Source organism: Chamaea fasciata, unplaced genomic scaffold, assembly GCF_029207755.1.
Source record: "Chamaea fasciata isolate MVZ Bird 193981 ecotype frontalis unplaced genomic scaffold, bChaFas1.0.hap1 SCAF_13, whole genome shotgun sequence".
Taxonomy (NCBI): Eukaryota; Metazoa; Chordata; class Aves; order Passeriformes; family Sylviidae; genus Chamaea; species Chamaea fasciata.
Window position 1 is genome coordinate 14,568,900 of NW_027094098.1, and position 18,144 is coordinate 14,587,043.

The 18,144-nt window shown below is 40.9% G+C and overlaps 1 protein-coding gene across 28 annotated transcripts in view; it reads right to left on the bottom strand.

Annotated features, from left to right (window-relative positions):
- Positions 1 to 1,865: 1,865 nt before the first annotated feature.
- Positions 1,866 to 18,144, bottom strand: part of MAGI1 (membrane associated guanylate kinase, WW and PDZ domain containing 1) — a 342,718-nt gene continuing 326,439 nt past the window's right edge. For 12 of the 28 annotated variants that reach the window (XM_066195795.1, XM_066195790.1, XM_066195791.1 and 9 more), the window contains 6 exons: positions 15,538 to 15,741; positions 10,964 to 11,054; positions 10,785 to 10,848; positions 9,658 to 9,804; positions 8,394 to 8,532; positions 1,866 to 4,748 (listed from right to left, as the gene is read on the bottom strand). In XM_066195795.1, the coding sequence (XP_066051892.1) occupies positions 4,048 to 4,748; positions 8,394 to 8,532; positions 9,658 to 9,804; positions 10,785 to 10,848; positions 10,964 to 11,054; positions 15,538 to 15,741 (1,346 nt within the window). In that variant the 3' untranslated portion in view covers positions 1,866 to 4,047. Of the gene's footprint in view, positions 4,749 to 6,334; positions 6,424 to 8,393; positions 8,533 to 9,657; positions 9,805 to 10,784; positions 10,849 to 10,963; positions 11,055 to 15,537; positions 15,742 to 18,144 lie in introns of all 28 variants that reach the window. The other 16 variants (XM_066195804.1, XM_066195805.1, XM_066195802.1 and 13 more) reach the window with 9 other exon arrangements.

Here is an 18,144-nt window from a genome sequence, read left to right on the forward strand (position 1 = left end):
TTTATAATGTTCTTCAGCAGAACAGTCAGCCAAGAGACAGAGCTGAAAGCCTGTTGTAACAAAAGGTATCAAAGTGAGGAGTAGAACAGTATCTATAATTACTACTCCAGTGATAAAACAAGCATATTACAGCAGATGGTTTAACACAAGATCACTATTAAATAAAACACTGGCTCCAATGCCAAGGGATGAATATTCAAGGAGTGAACTAAGTAAAAGTGTATAAAGGCAGCAAACGCAGCTCAGTTAACCCAGCAGTTATGTGCAAGACTAACCAAAGAGATCAAACCCCACATAATTCTCCATGTTGGCTGAACATTTCCTCTGCAGTCAAAACTTTCACAATTAGGAATTAATGAATGCAAAGACAGGACTGAGCCTACTGATGGCACAGGAACTTGACCATGTCTGACTGCTAAAAAAAGGTGTGAAACGTAACCCCAAAACAAACCCAAACCCTAACAATATCAATTTGCAGAGCTTTTTCATGTACCACATTAGAAACTTCCCAGTTCTTTATAAGAAACAGACTCTAATTCATCTTCTTGGCAGCTTCACAGTTGTAGGATGCTGTTTGACAAAGCAGGAGCCAAGTTACAATCTAAATAGGGGTTCTTTTCATTTTTAGAAATTTTGGAAAATATTTTATGGTCAAAAGTAAGGCTGGAATTAATTAAAGTGACTAAGGCTGCACCACAGAGTATGGAGCTGCAATGCTCATGCTGCAGAGCAGGGGTCCAGCTCTCAGGGGGTTTGGAAGCAGTAGAAAGGATGCCACCACTTACAAGGCATTTTGATTTTTTTTTCAACCTGCAGTGGGTTTTTTTTAAAATTCAATGTTTCTGTAATTTTGGTATTATCTATGTAATATCTTTAGCTGAGGCTCAACACTTCAAAAGCTTGAGACTCACCTACTCAGCTCTGTAAGATCATTTAAATTATAACATGAACACGGAGAAAAAAACCCAATAGCAGCAGCAGAAGGTACAAATGCATAACCAATGTATACCACTACAAAATGGCTTCAGAGTGAAAAGACGTTGATCATCCTAAGAGATTAAAATTTAAAATATCTAAACACTTTCTCAGTGACCCTCCCATACCCCTAAGGACTCAGGCTGCAACAGACAAATCCCTTTGAGGATGCTGTGATTGGAAATACAAATCCTTCACCATCTCTAGCTGCCAGGACTCCCAGCAGGTTGCCTGAAGTTTCAGGTAAACAGATGAGTGGGGCCTGCTAAACTATGCATGATTTAAAACTGGTTTCAAAATCTATGTAATTTAATGTTTTTCCACCCTGAAACTAAAAGTCTTTCTACATTTTAAGAACTGAGAGATGGGAGACATACAGCCTTGATGATGTGTGTATATATATATATATATATATATATATATATATATATATATATATATATATATAAATATAATGTGTATATATATATACATATGTGTGTGTGTGTGTGTGTGTGTGTATTTACACACCTACATCATACACACACATATATATGGCACCAACAACCTCCACAACAGCAACTGAGCAGTTGCTGCCTTGATTTTCTATGATCACACGTGCTTATGGGTTATGAAGAATCAACGACACAAACCTCAGACACAATTACAGACCCTGCTTCACCTAAACCTTTAGTTTCTGGCTGTTTTAGGGGAGGAAATTTTATCCTGGAAGTCTGGGAAACTTTGCTTTAAGGCTTGTCAAATGATAATACATATTTAATGGATGATTAATACATATTTAATAGATGGCCCTTGGTGACCATAACCTACAGGTTTATTAATTTAGGCAGGGATGAATAATTAACACTAAGGTGTGGTTCTTCCTTTATCTTATCACTACACTCGCATGCATGCTTTGTATGGAAAACTTTATTTGATAATAAAAATAGCATTCACAGACTTTCTCCTTCTTTGTTGCTACATCATATACATAGTGTCTGTTCCAAGGAAAGAAGCTCTTACTGGGTAAGTCCATGTCTACTCATCCTAGTGTTATGTATAAACCCAATTAAGTCAAATAAAGCTATGAACAATGTAGTATTTATATATGCATAGTGTTTTATAAAAAAGATTGGCCCACATACTGCTTTTCATCAACACAGAAAAGAGCATTTTGCCTATAGCATGTTGCAAGAAATGATGATTGGAGAATATAGACTGCATACAAGTGCTTAATAATACATAAGCAGGCCCACCATGAAGAAAGAAATGATAATCAAACCAACAAAAGCTTTAGAATTACTGATACAGTCTCCCATTTTAAAACAGCTTTACATACCTGATTCAGTTTACATTAAAATATATCCCCTGAATCAAATTTTCTCCATTTTTAGAAATATAAACACTTAATCACATTCCTCACACCTAAATTTTGTCATAAATCCTCTTTTATACAAGAAAAAGGCAACAGTTTTGTTTTGTTTTTTTCCAACAGGCTCTATTAATTACAATTTCAACTGTACACACAATGATTGGCCATCTTCTTTCTTGGTTTTGTTTTTTACAGTACCATGGCAACAACAGTGATAGACTTGCAATGGTTTTGTGTTCATATGGAGGATGTGAGTCAGTATACATGTACACACCAATGCACTGGAAAAAGCAGCAGTTTACTTTAGTGGTCCAACAGTAACGGCAAACATTTTGGCTCAGCTAGGCAGTAATCCATTAAATCTTAGACCAATGCTACAGCAGACTTACCACACAGCTTGCAAATTTAAAAATACAACTTAGAAACTTGCAGGTTTCTCTTTTGCTGCTGTTCTTAGACTCAAATTTACAGCATATAACCAGGTATGGATAGGCTTCTACAACCAGGTTGTCCCACTGATTGCCTCTTTTAGCCTGTGAATTTCCTTTGAGACTTTTTTCTTTTTTTACTTTTATTTTTTTCCTCCCCAGCAAGCACACTCCTTTTGTCTCAGTAAGGATCATCCAAGTAAAACAACAAAAACCCAACCCCTTAAATACAGAGCAAGAAGAATTGAGAGCTTTTGGAATTTGGCAAAATAAAAGCCCACTGGGTTTGCCTAAGCAGAAAGAATACACCTACTCCGAGCAGGGGGACGGTGCTCCCACCACATTGTGCCTTGTCCCAGAATCCCAATCCCTCCCCTTGCTTCCAAGCAGATAACACAATACCATGCATGCTGGGGTTGCTGTCCATATACAACTGGGAGATGAGCAGGGCTGCTGCCTTAATGACATATCATCGTTACATGTTGCTGAGGCTAATGAGAGCTCAACAGTCCACGTTAGCATGTGACACAGGCATGGTGGTGACCAGTCCTTCTGCCTTTGCACGTCCTGTCCAGGGGGCCTGAAAGTATAAACTGTTCATGGAACAAACTACAAATTACTTATTGTAAATCGTCTTGTGCTGTGTGGGTTTGGTTGCTTTTTTTTTTTTTTTTTCTTTTTTAAAATTATTTATTATTGTTATTATAAATATCCTTCATTGAAACAGTAGTCTCTTCAAACAGTTCTTGCAATTTTAGGAACATTTGTCTTTCCTTTTTAATTCCTTCAGCAGGAGCGCTCCATTCCTACTGAGATGAACAATTTTCTTCCTTCCCCACCCCCAACCCTTAAAAAATTTTCTACATACAGTGTAGCAGTGAGTCACTAGAGAACAGTCTGGATCAAATTATTCAAACTTGGTCATAAAATCCTTTGCCTATATTATATTACTGGCTACCCCCACTTACTATATTGGGGAGGGGGGAAAGTAGCCCAATAAAGGAATTATTTTTAAGAAATCTACAAAGAATGTAGAAACAAAATTTTATAATCCTTTAGGACCAACATTTGGCAAGTAATTAAAAAAAAAAAAGAATACACTGAAAAATACTTTCTTTAATATTATACATCAGGCACAATGCTTTTTTTTTTTTTTTGTTATTTCATCTGCATAAACGGTCTGTAGGATCAGCAGGTGGCGGGGATGTCTCGTCGCCTGCGAAAGCCAGGTGTTTTCACTCTCTCCTCTGCTCCCTCAGTGTGGGGAAGGCGACAGGGACCCCGGGGAGCCCCTCAAATGCTGAGGTCGGTGCTGCACTCCTTGTAGGGCCGCCTGCGCTGCTCGGGTGGGTGCCTGCGGCTCGGCTCGTGCTTCCAGCCGGGGTCTTCCCTCTCCCGGTGGCCGCCTCGCTCCTCCCTGAGCCGTCTCTCGGGTGACCTTTCCCTGCGCCGGTCGGACGACTTGGCCCGTCGGTCCAGGGAGTTCTCTCTTCTCCTCTCAGGGGACCTCCTGGGCTCCGTGAATCTCTCCAGTGACCGCCGCCGGCGGCCGGGCGACCGCTCCTTGCGCCTCTCAGGAGAGAGGTCTCTCCTCCTCTCCAGTCGCTCCCGCCTCTCCAGAGTGTTGTCAGCACTCCTCGTGCCTTCCCTGCGCTTCTCGGGAGACCTCCTCTTCTGCCCGTTCACCACCGCCCTCTCTGGCTGCCTTTGGTGCCTCCTCTCCGGCGACCTCTCCGTCATCCTGCCTGGCACGTGGTCGTTGGTTTTAGAAGTCCCATTCCAAGTGTGGTGTTCATTGGGATGTCTGCTAAACTCTCTGCTGCCTTTTAGGTCTCTAACGTAAGTCCTCTTGTCCCCATGTTGTGATGATTTGTGAAGGTCTGGTGGATAACTGGACTCCGATGATGGGTGCTGCCGTCGGTCGGATGGCGCGGGTTTCATTTCCGATACATTTTGTGAACCTGTGGCGGGACTGTTCCTGTCACTGCTGGGGTCTGAAAAAAAATAACAGCAAAGGGTTTGGTATTGATGCCTTCCGTGGCGCTGCGACACCACTTAGCACTCTTCAGACTTCATTAGTGACAAAAACAAACAACTGTTATAGCAGTCAGCGAAGGCTAACCGAAGCTTTTGTTAATTTAACTGTGAACAGTGAGAGTTACAGGTTAGTACTGGTGCTGCTCTGATTGTTAGCCATGTTTTGGTCCAAGTTGATCTCATCTTTCTGCTCTTCTGGGCATGGGGCACTTTAGATTTTTCCCCAAGCCCAATTCATAATGTTTCGGTTACACTACATTCTTTCCAGTGGAAAAAAAACCCATTGTAGTTCAGGTTGTTGGCTGTCTTTTTTTAAGAGCTTCCAATAAAGAGGGTCTTTAGGAAACAATTTGTGTCTTTTAAGACATTATAAAGAACTGCCTTCCAGGTGTGGGAGGCCTCGGTTCAAATAGCAGAAAATGTACAGAAAATAGAATTGATTATTAAGTTTTCACCTTGTAAAATAACATTTTGAAGGTGGGAGAATTAGACTGTAATCATGCCATTTCCATTTCATTTAAGGCATAGCTTAATCTCACTTAGCTTTACCGTGTTATGTAAAGTCCTAGGGTAGATTTTGGTTTTGCCACAATGATTCAAACAACGATGACAGTAGTTATGATTTTTTCATATCAAAGCAATGGAAAGATATTGTAATATGTAGGATGGCTTTGATTCAAATCTGATCTCCAGTTCATTATTTTTCATGTACTATTTGAGGTAAAATACAGCTGAGCTGCCTCTGCAAGACAAACTGCAAAGCAGAAGTAGAAAAAGAACACCCAAACTGAACCCCAGCCCTGCGCTGCAGCTAAGCTACAATTACTCCCGTCATTTGTAACGCATGTTTTTGAATGATTCATTACAAACATGAAAAACATTAAAGTAGCTGCGCTGCCTTAACGCAAGTGCTGCTTTTATTTGCTTATTGTTTTCTTTCTTAAAGTGACTCCTTTGTGGCAGCTTGGCTGGCATTAGCCACTTCCTTACACTTGCACCCCAACACCCACCTTGAGGTGGAATGCCCCGATGGCAACGACTCAAAACCCTCACAAACACTTGTGGGGACAGCTTTTTTTTTTTTCCCCTCTTTTTCTCCTTTTTGCTTCCCTCCCACCAAGCCAAACACTCTACATTCCTCCTGCCATCATGCCAAGTGTCTCCCATTTGATGGCATTTCCACTCCTGAGCTTGAGAGGGTCGGTGTGTGCATGGGCTGTGATTCTTGTGAATTCCAGGTGAAACCCATGTTGCAACTCACGTGGGGGAAGTTTTGCTCTATTTTAGCACTTTCAGGCCACAGCTGGGGATGGGACCACGCTGCCTTCCTGTGGCTGTAAGTATGTGGCTTGTGGCAACCTGCCTATCACACAAGGTACAAGCGAGGTTCAAACACGTCCTGTGGTGTGTGTACTTACAATTTGGGGGACGCAGGGTGTTCGGGATGAATTGCTGTACATATAGAATATAGCGAAGCAGAAAAGCAATGTGAGGGAATTAGGCCACAGCACAAAAACACCTAATATTGATTTTAGCTACAAACCGTAGTTTGATTATGGCCCATAAGGTAGAAGCAAGACTCCCCGAGCTTGTCATTTCTCATACATGCAGCGATATTAGGAGGTATCATCGCTGAGGAAGGAAGAGCCCAGCACCAAGAAAAGTAAGAGAAAGAGAAAGAGAAAAGTAGAAAATTTAGATTCCCTATAATAAAGATGAAAGAAAGAAAAATCTTCATATTTTATCTTAGAATAAAGAAAGTTTATTTTTCCAGTCAGATTGTCTAGGCTTCACCCAAATATAAGGCTGCAAAGACAGCAGTTGTTATTATTGTGACATAAAGAGACATCTAAGAGGTGATTCAATAACCCAGACAACGAGAGCATCCATTCTAAAAGACAGCTGGAACAGCGACACAGAATGTCATAGAAAAAACATTAACAATCAAACAACAACGAAAAATAAAGTCCACCAGAGACCACAACATTAAAAATAAGTACAAAACTCATTACAAAAATATACAGCCTCATAGAGAAGCACGTTCCAATCAAGTCAGAAAAATATTGGAACTTAACATTATTAGAGGAACCATTTGCGACTGCAGCGAACAGAACGAAGAGAGAAAGGAGTCCCAAAAGTTACAAGGATATTCTTTACAGTAGTGCAACCCCTGTATATTAAATCCTTGCTTGGAGAACGAACGTTTAGTGGTTAGCATTAGCCAAAAGAAAATTTGTGATGGATTTCCATCCTCAGTGCAACAGACATATGCTTTGAGAAGTGAAGCACTTAATTTACAGGGTATTTATGCAGTCTAGCATATGATACAGTACTGTACATCCAAAGGAGTATAGGAAAAAGACAAAAGTAGAAAGAACATTACAGAATTTCAGTGCCATCATTGAACCTTCTGGTGTGCTATTTATATTACAGAAGTGTAAACCCACAACTTCCCTTCCATATCGTTAAACACTTCAATTGTTTGTTTGTTAAACTCTGAATTGGTCATTTTAAGTTAAATAATGAGCAGACTGAGCAGAAACTCTCAAACGTACAGTAAATGAAACGAAAATCTAGTTCATAAATTGTGCAGAAGGGTTTTGTTTCTGGTGTTAGGGCTTGGAGAGAATGATAAACACAGAACTTACTGACACAGAAATAACCCAAATACGGGGAGGAAAGTATAAAGGACATCCCTTCAATCATCAGTTTCTATAGAAACCTCAAAGACCTTTGGTTGGGAGTAGCCCTCCATCGAGGGCACAATATTTGACAATTATCTCAAATAAATAAGACATAATTATAATATTAAATAGTGTGCTAAGTTAAGCCACCCAGCAATCCAACCTCCAGGGGAAGAAAAGGAAATCTAATGCAATTCTTAGTAAGAAACGAGGACTGACTGTTTCCCCCAAGACAGACACGAGAGCACCTTTTCATAACCTCCTCACCTTTTCAGACCTTACAAATTAACTAGTTGAAACCAGCAGACTGTTTAAGGGGGGAGAAAAGGGCTCAGGAGGCCAAATCAATATATTTTTGCAGTAAAGCTTTTTTTTCCCTTCATTTTCTCAAATAGCTTTTTTATAAATATTTACATAAATGTTAAGGAAAGGCAAAAATCTCATAAGCCATCTTGGCATCCATGTCTATGGATACAGACAGGAACTAAGAGAAAAACCTAACAAAAAAATTCACTGCTTCAGAATAGCAACTCAGGATCCCAGTTTTTGCATTGTTTAGAAGAAGAGACCTATGTGAAACAACTATTCAGCCGCTGAGAAACAGTTTGGCACAGTTCAATGACATTCCTTTTTTGGCTGGACAAGACAATAAGGTTTGTTTTGTTTTGCTTTCCTCTCTGATCACCAAAAAATACTGCTATGATGATCTTGCCTTACACTGCGCCCCAAGTCCATGGAAGCAAGCAAAGGATGAAATGTGTAGAAAATTCAGCACAAGCGAGGCAATTATATGTTGCAAAGGTTGGTAAGACACTGGTGAGAAAGGAAAATAAAAAAGAATTCCCGCTTCAGATCTTGAGACAAATATTCATGGAGTGATGCCAGGGAAGAAAGGAATGTTTTCATAGTTTGACCCACCATATTCTGGGACAGAGCCATCTCCACGTTTCAGAAACAGGCGGACCTTGCGGCCACCATTTTTAATCAGTTCGATGGCCCGGGCGTGCTTCATGTTCTTGGTAGTTTCTCCATTGATCTCTAAGATTTCATCACCGATCTGCCAATGTAATAAAGAGACTATGATTAGAAACAAGTCCCCACGAGGGTCCCCACCAGCACACCACAAGACAGTGACCACAGCCAAGCTGGAACAACTACACATCAGGTGAAGCTAAACGTGCCCAGCTCCTTCCAGCGACCATCCACAGTGTCCAGTGTGGGAGACATGAAGATAATGGAGAATGCGTGAGGTATCAAAGGTATCACTGCTGCTCTGCAAAATCACATTGCAATTACTGTATTGCTCAATGATAAGTGCAGTGTTATAACTGGTGCTATTTTATTTAATTTTGATTATTTGTAAGGTCTCCAGTCAAAGTGTTAGATTGTTGCATAGTCTGCTCCAATTGGGATGTTCACAGAGCTTTTTCAGGTCTGTTTCTAACTTGGATATAGATACCTACTATGAATTAGCCCAGCTGATTCTGTAAATATAATCATTTATCAAGAGAAGAAAACAGGGCTTGGAAGAGCTTGTTAAAGCATTGACTTTCACAGGGCAGCACTAATTTTGCATCATATTTTCATCAGCAAAAGTTTTGGACCCATAGATCTACCCTTAGCACAAGAATTTTGAAAATGCCCTTCACATGTCATATCTGGAAACAAAGATGCATGTGGGAAAGTTTTAATGCATTCTCTAACAGAGGTCCAAGGAGTACATAAAACCTGTAAAATTATTTTTTCAGTCGGCATTTTATAACATATGCCCTTGTTATGTTTGTCATTTAGCTGATATGTGAAGTTAACAATTAATGTTAATCAGAACGTACATTATGATTTTGTAAGCCATGGGCCATAGACATGTTCTGTCCCTCTGTGCCCACTAGCACTCAAAGACTGTGGCTGTTCCATTTTCACTGCTACATGTATGGCCCTTAGGCTTTAAACAACAGATCATGTACTAGAGTTTGGGAAGCAGTGTTGGAAGAAGGGGGTGAAGTCTTCCACTGAACACACACTGCTATAGACTGCATACCAAGAGCGCCATCAGCAGAAGTAAAGAGTAAAACCACTTTCAGTTCACATTTCTTTTCCCTTTTAGCTGGCACAGCAGAAGGCAGAGGCAGGGAAGTCGGCTTATTGCAAAGGAAAGGTGGTTTTGAAGTCAATTTGTGCCTACCCTCATTTTCCCACATCTCTCAGCGGGCCCATCCTCGGCGAGCCGCAGCACGTACAGGTCCATGTTGTACTCCCGGCCACCGCGCAGGCTGAAGCCAAACCCTTTGGCTCCTCTTTCCAGCTCAACAGTGTAAAAGTCTTGGTCCTGCTGGAGAGAAGACAACAAACACCCAGTTGAACAGAAAGTCAAATATTCTTGCTCTGCCTTCATGTTGGAATTATTCAGCCAAGGCTATGTTAGTAGTAATTAAAAATGGAAAATCAGTTGAATTTTCACACACAGACCAGGGTTTGCTGCTTCCTCAGACCCCACTCTGCCATTTGGAGTTCTGGCTGTTGGAATGAGTGGCCATGTCCCATGGTTCCTTTCTGGGCACACCTGTTAACAGCATCTCCCATGCCCAGGGCAGGAGGGGCCATTTTGGGAAGGTGGTTAAAGGTTCTACCAACCAGGAAAGGCAAGGACAACCATCCTTCCAGTGCCAGCTTTAGTGCAATGTCTGATGGCACCTGGGGTGAGCCTGTGTCATGGTCCTGGCTTTTTGTGTTGTTACCACATCATTTATTCCTTTGGAAGAAGCTCAGAAGCCTTTGCATTGTTTTTCTCAAATGCTATTATGGGGATGTTTTGAAGTCCCTAATGGAAGATGTTACTTCTGGGATGGCCAGTGGCAAGGAAAGTTAACAAGTGAGATAGATAATCTCACTAATAAGATGCCGTCTGTGCAAGCTGGAACACTCCAGCTATCGGCCCTTATTAAGTTTTTCTCTTTTTTATTCTCTGAATTTATCATTTGCACACAACAATACCTTCTGGAGAGGCCCCTCAAAATAGACAATGCAATAAACAAACACATAAATTATTACTGCCCTAAAAACGTCAGCTCTTTTTTTCTTTATTTTTACTCCCTCAAAGTCTCGATGAGAATGTGTTGGAAATGTTCCTCAGCTGAAGCAACAGCAACACATATTAAGAAACTAATCAGCAAATTCCTTTTTCTTTTCAGCAGACTGAGGGAGAGCAGCTCCTCAGCAAGAATTTTCAAGGGAAATATTTAAACACAGCCCTCAGGCAGAATGGAAACAACAGTCTGTGGTAAGCAAAACAATTAGAGAGGTACTCCTTACCTGTGCTGCTTGGGGTGGTTTGAAATCAAACTGGGATTCCTGCTTTGGTTTGGTGTTGTTCCTGCTGTAATGAATGAGAGAGAGAGAGGAAAAATAGAGCTCATGGGATGTGAAAGTGGTGAAGAAGTAACCGAAGAGAGAGCACGTCAAGATGCCCTCCTCAAGGAAAACAATCTGACCTGGTCTCCTGTGGTATTTGCTGAGGAGTATGTGTGGTTGTGATTGTAGCAATTTTTTCTGCATTGGTCAATAAAGTAGCATTGGAGGATTCTGCAAAATAGATTTTGTTTTTATTATGAGGGAAGACCACTGGCTATTCACTGAAAGAAAAGAGTTTTGCGAAAGCATTTCACTCAAAAACATCATTACATTGCTTTTATAGAACTGAAGATAGGATCAAATTTCTTAATTCCCCAAATTAATATAGTAGGTATGTATATGAAACAGTACACTCAACTGGAAAATAAAAAAAAAATTAAATTAGGACATCTGGATTGGAAATCCCCCATACCATTAGACACATTCATGAAGACTCACTTGTAGATAAAGGATTGAACAATGCTTTGTCTATTGTCTAAACACATGAATGCAAATCAATTGAGTCTCAAAATATTGTAGGTTGGGTGGATTAATTTTGTAGTAGCTATAACTATTCCAGGGATTATAAGTTTATCAGTCAGAAACTCCATCAGAAACTGCAATCTCCAGTAGAATTGAGATGTGGCTCTTATCCAATACCTCACAAGATGGTATTGAACATGGTTAAAACCCAAACTTACTGAAATCCTTCTTTGAAATACAACCCACTGCTGTCTCAGCACTGAAAGCAGGAATGTGGAGCCACCTACCAAATGCATCAATAACTCTGGGTAGCACTTACAAAAGGGTGCACTGAGAGAATACAGGGAGCAGGAGTAACTTCTAAGCTTAATTTCTGCCATGGTAAAAGGCTCTCAGCCCAGCATCAGCCTGTGCAAATTGCAGATTTCTTTAGGCATGGAAGGAGGGGCTCCAAGGAGAGTTCCTGTCTACTGCTTCCCACAGCTGAGATGGGAGCAACTGAAAAGTGATTATGTGGATGACCCTCATAGTATGGTACAGTAGAATATTCCCCTCGTCACTCTGGAGCTGCATGACAGACTTCAGTAGGACCAGACTTAACCCCTAACTCACTTAAAATTGTGCCTAAAATGAAGGTCATGTCAACGCCATTAGTGGCATATTAGCAACACAGACCCAGAACTCTTCCATATTGAACTCAACATATTTTCCAGAACTATATATTGTACCAACCCTCAAGTGATATTAGTACTGAAGAGTTTCAAATGCTGAACTGCTCCAGAAGCCAGCAGTTTCTGAAAACACCCTTCCCCTCCTGTGGGAGTTTGACTTAAGAGGAAGTCTTGGCGGTACTCCATTTACCTTCATGGTGCTTGACCACACAAAATGTTCAAGTATTGTTGGCTACACTTGGAGAATGATGGGCAGAGTCAGCAGAAACACCCACTCATCAGACATGGCATTCCCAGATAAAGCCACGGCTGTGGCAGGCACCTGCTCACTTTGCAGACCCCCTTGTAGTATCTACACCCACTGTATCCAGGAGAGAACTACAGATTGCAAGTAACTACAGAATACTGACCATTATCTGCCTTTCAAGACCAAAATCTAAACTGAATACACAGACACTAAGACAACAGTGACAAAAACTGGATGGAAACATCTGGGTCTCCAACATGAAATTACAAGGCCTTCTACCCTGCCCTTGTTTGCCTCTCAAGCTACAGGCATCTACTAATTCATTTTACTGGCTATGGAGAAATCTGCCATTATTAAACAGAGTCCAGCTGTAATACAAAACTGCAGAAATGGGAGGCTTTTTGCCTGAATTAAGATGTGGTAGTCATGGGCTGACTTGGTCCTAAGAGTTTAATTTACTTCATGGATTTATATTAATTCTGGAGAAGTCTAGATCAGGGGAAACTTTTTCCTTTCTATAGCTACTTGCATGACAAGGGAAATTCGGGAAAAGGGGACAGAGAAAAAGAAGAACTACTTAAACAGATGGGTGCAACAAGAACACAGCTCCTTTGCCTGCAGTGCTGTGCTCAAGTTAACATGCCCAAACCCTCAGCATATGGAGCTGAAACATCTTCCAGACCAGAGCTGGCTTGTGTCCAGTGGCTCAGAGAGCAAGAGAGGCTCGTGGGTCTGCCTGCACCAGACAGGTGTAGGCATGACCAAACCACACCCTTGTGACGATGTGCCACTGACAGCTCTCTTGTGTAAGAAGGAGCTATCCCTATGTGTAGTTACACTGTTGGGGTTCAAGAAATAATTCTGTTTATTTTGTAAAGATGCCTTGATATTAAAACCCGTCTCCCACTTAAGAAAGCCCCCAAAACATGGTTAAGTGTTCTGTATTCACCCAGAACAAAAGCCTCTGAAATCCTCCACAAATATTTGGAGATCAGATGAAGATGGGCTTCAAAGAGAATGCAAGATTCCTACCCTTTAGTAGGTCACACTAATAATACCAAGCAGAGCAACAACACATCTCTGGTACAGATGTATCTTCACACCACTGTACTGCATCTATCTTTAGCCCACCCTGTCCCATGAGTCAGGAGTTGTGCATAATTTTGCCAGTGCTTTAGACACTGCTTCAGGACGCATGCCAGCCACCATGCAAAACTGGAACAGAATATAGCAAAAATTATCTTTAGTACAATTATAATTGCATGCTCTAAACCCTACATATTTCATTGATTCCTTGCCTTGTTCTGCCCTAAAACTCTCAATCACCAATTACATGCCTAATCTAAGATTGTCCTGTTCCAGCATTCTGTATCCTTGAATCTGCTGGAAGTGTGCTAAAGCATCATCATTTCATTGCAAATACAATCCTGCAGTTGTCTGTGGCAATTAACTTGTGCAAGACTTATTACAAAGCAGAAACTCTTGGTGTTTTTAATAATGTTAGAAGAGATTAGCAGTGTGAGTTTATTGTGAGTCTTGTGATGCACCTCAGTTTCATGTTTATTTGATGAGTGGCTTCTGATTTATGCTCTCCCCTCCTTGAAGCACACAGACCATTTTTATTTGCCAAAAAAGCACTCAAAAAGAAACAAAAGAAAACAACAAATCAAGAAAAGCTTACAAAGACATTGAAAAGAAAACAACACTGAGACAAATTTCTTCTATCTCATGGGGTTTTAGAGCAAACACGTCAGAGATTTTGAGAGTGTTGGGTCTTACTGTCTGTTGGAAAATAAATGCAGGTAATGCTGTGCAAAGTTGGCAATCTGACTCGGAATTTTAAAGTGACAGTAAATAAAAAGACTTAAAGCTTGAATTGCTATGAAAGCAGAGTTGATTCCTTCCCTAAAGAACAGTTTTCCCTCATCTCCAGCAATATGTGATGTCCATCACAGGTACATGTTTCCCTAACCTAAGCAATTTACATGATATTTGGGACACATAATTGCATGAGCAAGACTGGCTCAGCATTTTTTTTAACCATTCAGAAGTTGCTTATTTCTCAGACGGTTTTGCTTTTTTAGAAAATAAGCCCTTTATTTATTTAAAGATTTACCTTCCTTTTTATCAGATACTAAAATACAGGTAATGAACAATTCTTCTCTCAGCTTATTTTCCAAAACAGGCATGCACAGGCCAGCTCAGATGTTAGTTTGATTCACAGCCATTTTATTATTCATGAAAACCCTATTTGCTCCAAGCAGCAGAGGATTATATACCATTTGACCTGGTATCCACTAGGCAGTAGGAAAATAAAGCTTTTGTGTAAAACAGATCACCCTAAACAGAAATAATTTATAACCAGATCATTTCTCATCCTGGTCTGTGGGGAGCAATGTGGAAAGATTTCTGCCGAACAAACTCTCACTTTGAACCCATTCATGGCAGGGAAGCACAATAAACAAAGGAAATACTTAGGATTTAGAATCACAGCAATTTTAGTTCTGCTGCAGATACTTTACAGGGGTTTTTGATCGGTTCCTATCTGGGGATCAAGCTAGGGATTAATTTAATGGAACTGATACATAACACAGATCCTTATTTTTTATTAAATACTTCAGTGACCTGAGATCAGCACCAAGTGTGAACCTATTAGGGAACCTGCACATTCTCTCTCATCTGAAGCAGTGAGATCCTGTCTAGGGTAATTCTTATGCAGCTTCAGAACCATCACCATTTAAGCAGTCATTTAAAAATGTACTGAGCTTGCTCCCAAAGCAACTTACCCAGAATAAAAGCAAATCTGCTTTTAAAACAGCTTAAAACATGTCAAAGTGTTTATCTCTTTCTGTGATCTCTTTACTCTATAGCCTGATTGTGTCCATACAAAGCTTCAGGAATCCCACATACTAACAAGTGATTCCCAAACATTCTGAAGCTGCATTATTAAGCCTAGAATCAAACCAAAGTGTATTGAGAGATCCATCAAATCTATGGAAGATCATTTTAAGCAGAATGCAATACACGGAATGCAATATTCTTTTTTTTTTTTTTTAAACACTGAATCAGCACCTCCCTGTAAAAACCAAAAAAGAAACAACAAGAAAAAAATAAAGCTATGGGAGACTCACAACCTCCCTCACTGCTAACCCCCAAAAGCAGGAGCAGAAATTAGAGTCCTCCATGCCTTTGCAGCTCCGAGTGACAGAAAAAAGCCCGGGGGACAGAACCAAGAAGAGGGGTGAGGTAAGAGAGCAGGAAACAGATACTTTACCATCTCCTGGAATGATGCGCAGGGTGACGGTGTTTCCCGCTTCCTTAATGAGGTTGACGATGTCTGAATGCGACTTGTTGGTGATGGAGCACCCATTGACGGCCAAGATCCGGTCCCCTACTTTCAGCTTTCCACAGCGGTCTGCGGGGCTCCCTTCAATTATCCGACCTATTTTGTGAGGCATGGCCACACATGCATTTCCCGCTTTTGTATTGGTTTGGGGGGTTGGTTTTTTTTTTTTTTTTTTTTGGTTTGGTTTTGGTTTTTTTTGGTTTTTTTTTTATTGTTTACGTATGTGGGAATATGGTGAAGGGGGAAAAGGAAAAAAAGGGTTGAAAAGGGAAAGAGAAGGTTAAGGGTTAATTAATTAATGCATCAAGCAAAAGTTATTATAGGATAGCTTTGCTGCCAGTGTTCAAAACATTGGCAATCAACTAGTTGAGTGCACAACATTTTACTTCTTCCACAAAATGGTGTTTTGTTAATCCCTCAAAACTCCCCCCGAGTGGATCTGTTAATAAATGGTGCAATTTTTATTGACTACAACTGCACTTAGCAGCTCCATCATAACCCAAATCTGATTTTGTTTTTGAAGAAAAAAAATTGAAACTGTTTGTAGAAAAGTCAACTTTTCTCCCCCAAGATTACATCAGTGTCAGCCTCTCTAGTCCTTCTCTAAGCCAACTGCTGTTCAAGCTTCTGCCAATGTTTTGTTCTTTCTCAATTTAGAAAGATAAAATCACTCTAGGCCTAGGAGGGAGTGTGGCTCCCTTTCTACCACACAGACCCACTCTATCAGCGCTGCATGGGGAAGCAACATGAAATGTTTTTCTTCCATTGTGAATAAAGGTACTACCAGGGAAGGCACAGGACCACTACAGATGGGCCAAGACTGACAAAGGTAACCTGTTTGGTGCTGGCACCCTCCTGAACCTCTACTAAACCCTTCCTCTTTTATGATCTTAGATGGCACCAGGTGGGAACAAAGAAGGAATAAGGTTCTCCTCATTCAAATACCTCTAAAACCACACACAAAAACATTGAGATGTCTGACACACAGAGTGAGAGCACTTTAGGATGAATGTGTTCTGGAGACAAAATTCTCCTCCTGTTCCATGCAGTTGTTTTGTTTCAAAAACAGAGGGTTGCCCATAACATGCAGAACTGGGACACAGGGGATACACATCACTCAGATAAATCCAGTGAGCTTTTTTACAGCTCCTTTATGTAGGCAAGGTTAAAGCCATGGGGTACACAGAGTGGTCATCTCACCCTTTGCATCCACAATACATTCACCCTCAAGATGCAGTTTCCCATCTCTGCTGTAGTCTTTATTTGATTAGTAGTTTTAGAGATATACACACACATGACAACACTAGAAAGACCATAAAGAAGAAAAGGCTAAGACGAGAATATGTGAGGTTGGAAAGATGCGATGAAAACTGGCAGAAAGTGTTAATATTAGTTACATACATTAGGGAGATTTTTTTTTTCCCCCCCATGATGTTAGAAAGTTTCTCTTTCTGGTAATACAAAGCCCCATCCAGTTTGCAGGCTGTTTTGAGGATAGGAGTTTCTACCCTATATAATCCACTAAACACAGATGACAAAGCCCACACCAAAGTGACCAAGGTGGGTTTTAGAACCAGTTTGGCCCATCTCTAAATACTACCCATGAAAGAAAAAAACTACAAAGCAGGTCCAGGGCAAGCACCAGACAGCAGAGGGAACACATCTCATGCGGAGTGTTAGGAAAAAACTGAATATACTTGAAAAAATTAAAGGAAAAACAGTCACAGATCAACAGATCTCCTTGGGAGCCCCTGCACAGAAAACTTCCAGTTAGCAAGTATTTTGGGCTAAAGCACACACAACTTTTTACAACCTCAGGTCAAGGTTTCTCCACAGAGAAGAGTTACAGCATAGTCTTCATTCAGTAAAAGTTATTTACACACGTTTGCAAATCCATTCAGAAGACAAAACCACGCCCTCTGTTCTAGACTGCATTCAGTTTAATCTGCTTTACATTACACCATTGTGTTCTGGCATCAAAACACCTATCTTGAAAATGCAGTTTCCAGCAGCAAGGACAGTGTGAGAGAGTCTAGAACCTGAGAACTGACAGAACTCAATGCACTAGTTTTATACTAAATATTTCCCCCTTGAAATCTCTGCTGCCAGACTGCCCAGAACAGTGCTAGAAATGGCCTTTCCAACACCAATACCAGCAAAGGAGGTGGTGCTCCCTTGATATATTACTAAGGGTGTCACTGATAAGCAATGGCAAGAAATGTCAGAAAATAAAGCCTAGGAGGACAAGGGAAAGGCCACTTCTTGCACCTGTGTGCCCCAGGAGCACTCAAGCTGCACAGGGAGCCTGCAATGCATTTTCTCTGCAAACCACAGCTCTGCTGTGGGAGGTGCTGTGAAGATGGCCAAGGCAGTCCTCCCTTTCCCTCCATCCCTATCATGTGCCACAGACTAAGGAAACACCTTCCTTTACAAGCTCAAGCGGATGCTGCCTGTGGCCTCCTTTTGGAGGAGATGGAAAGGGAAGAAAATAGCATCTCTGACTGGTTTCCTCCTTGCAATGACACTTCTGCTTGA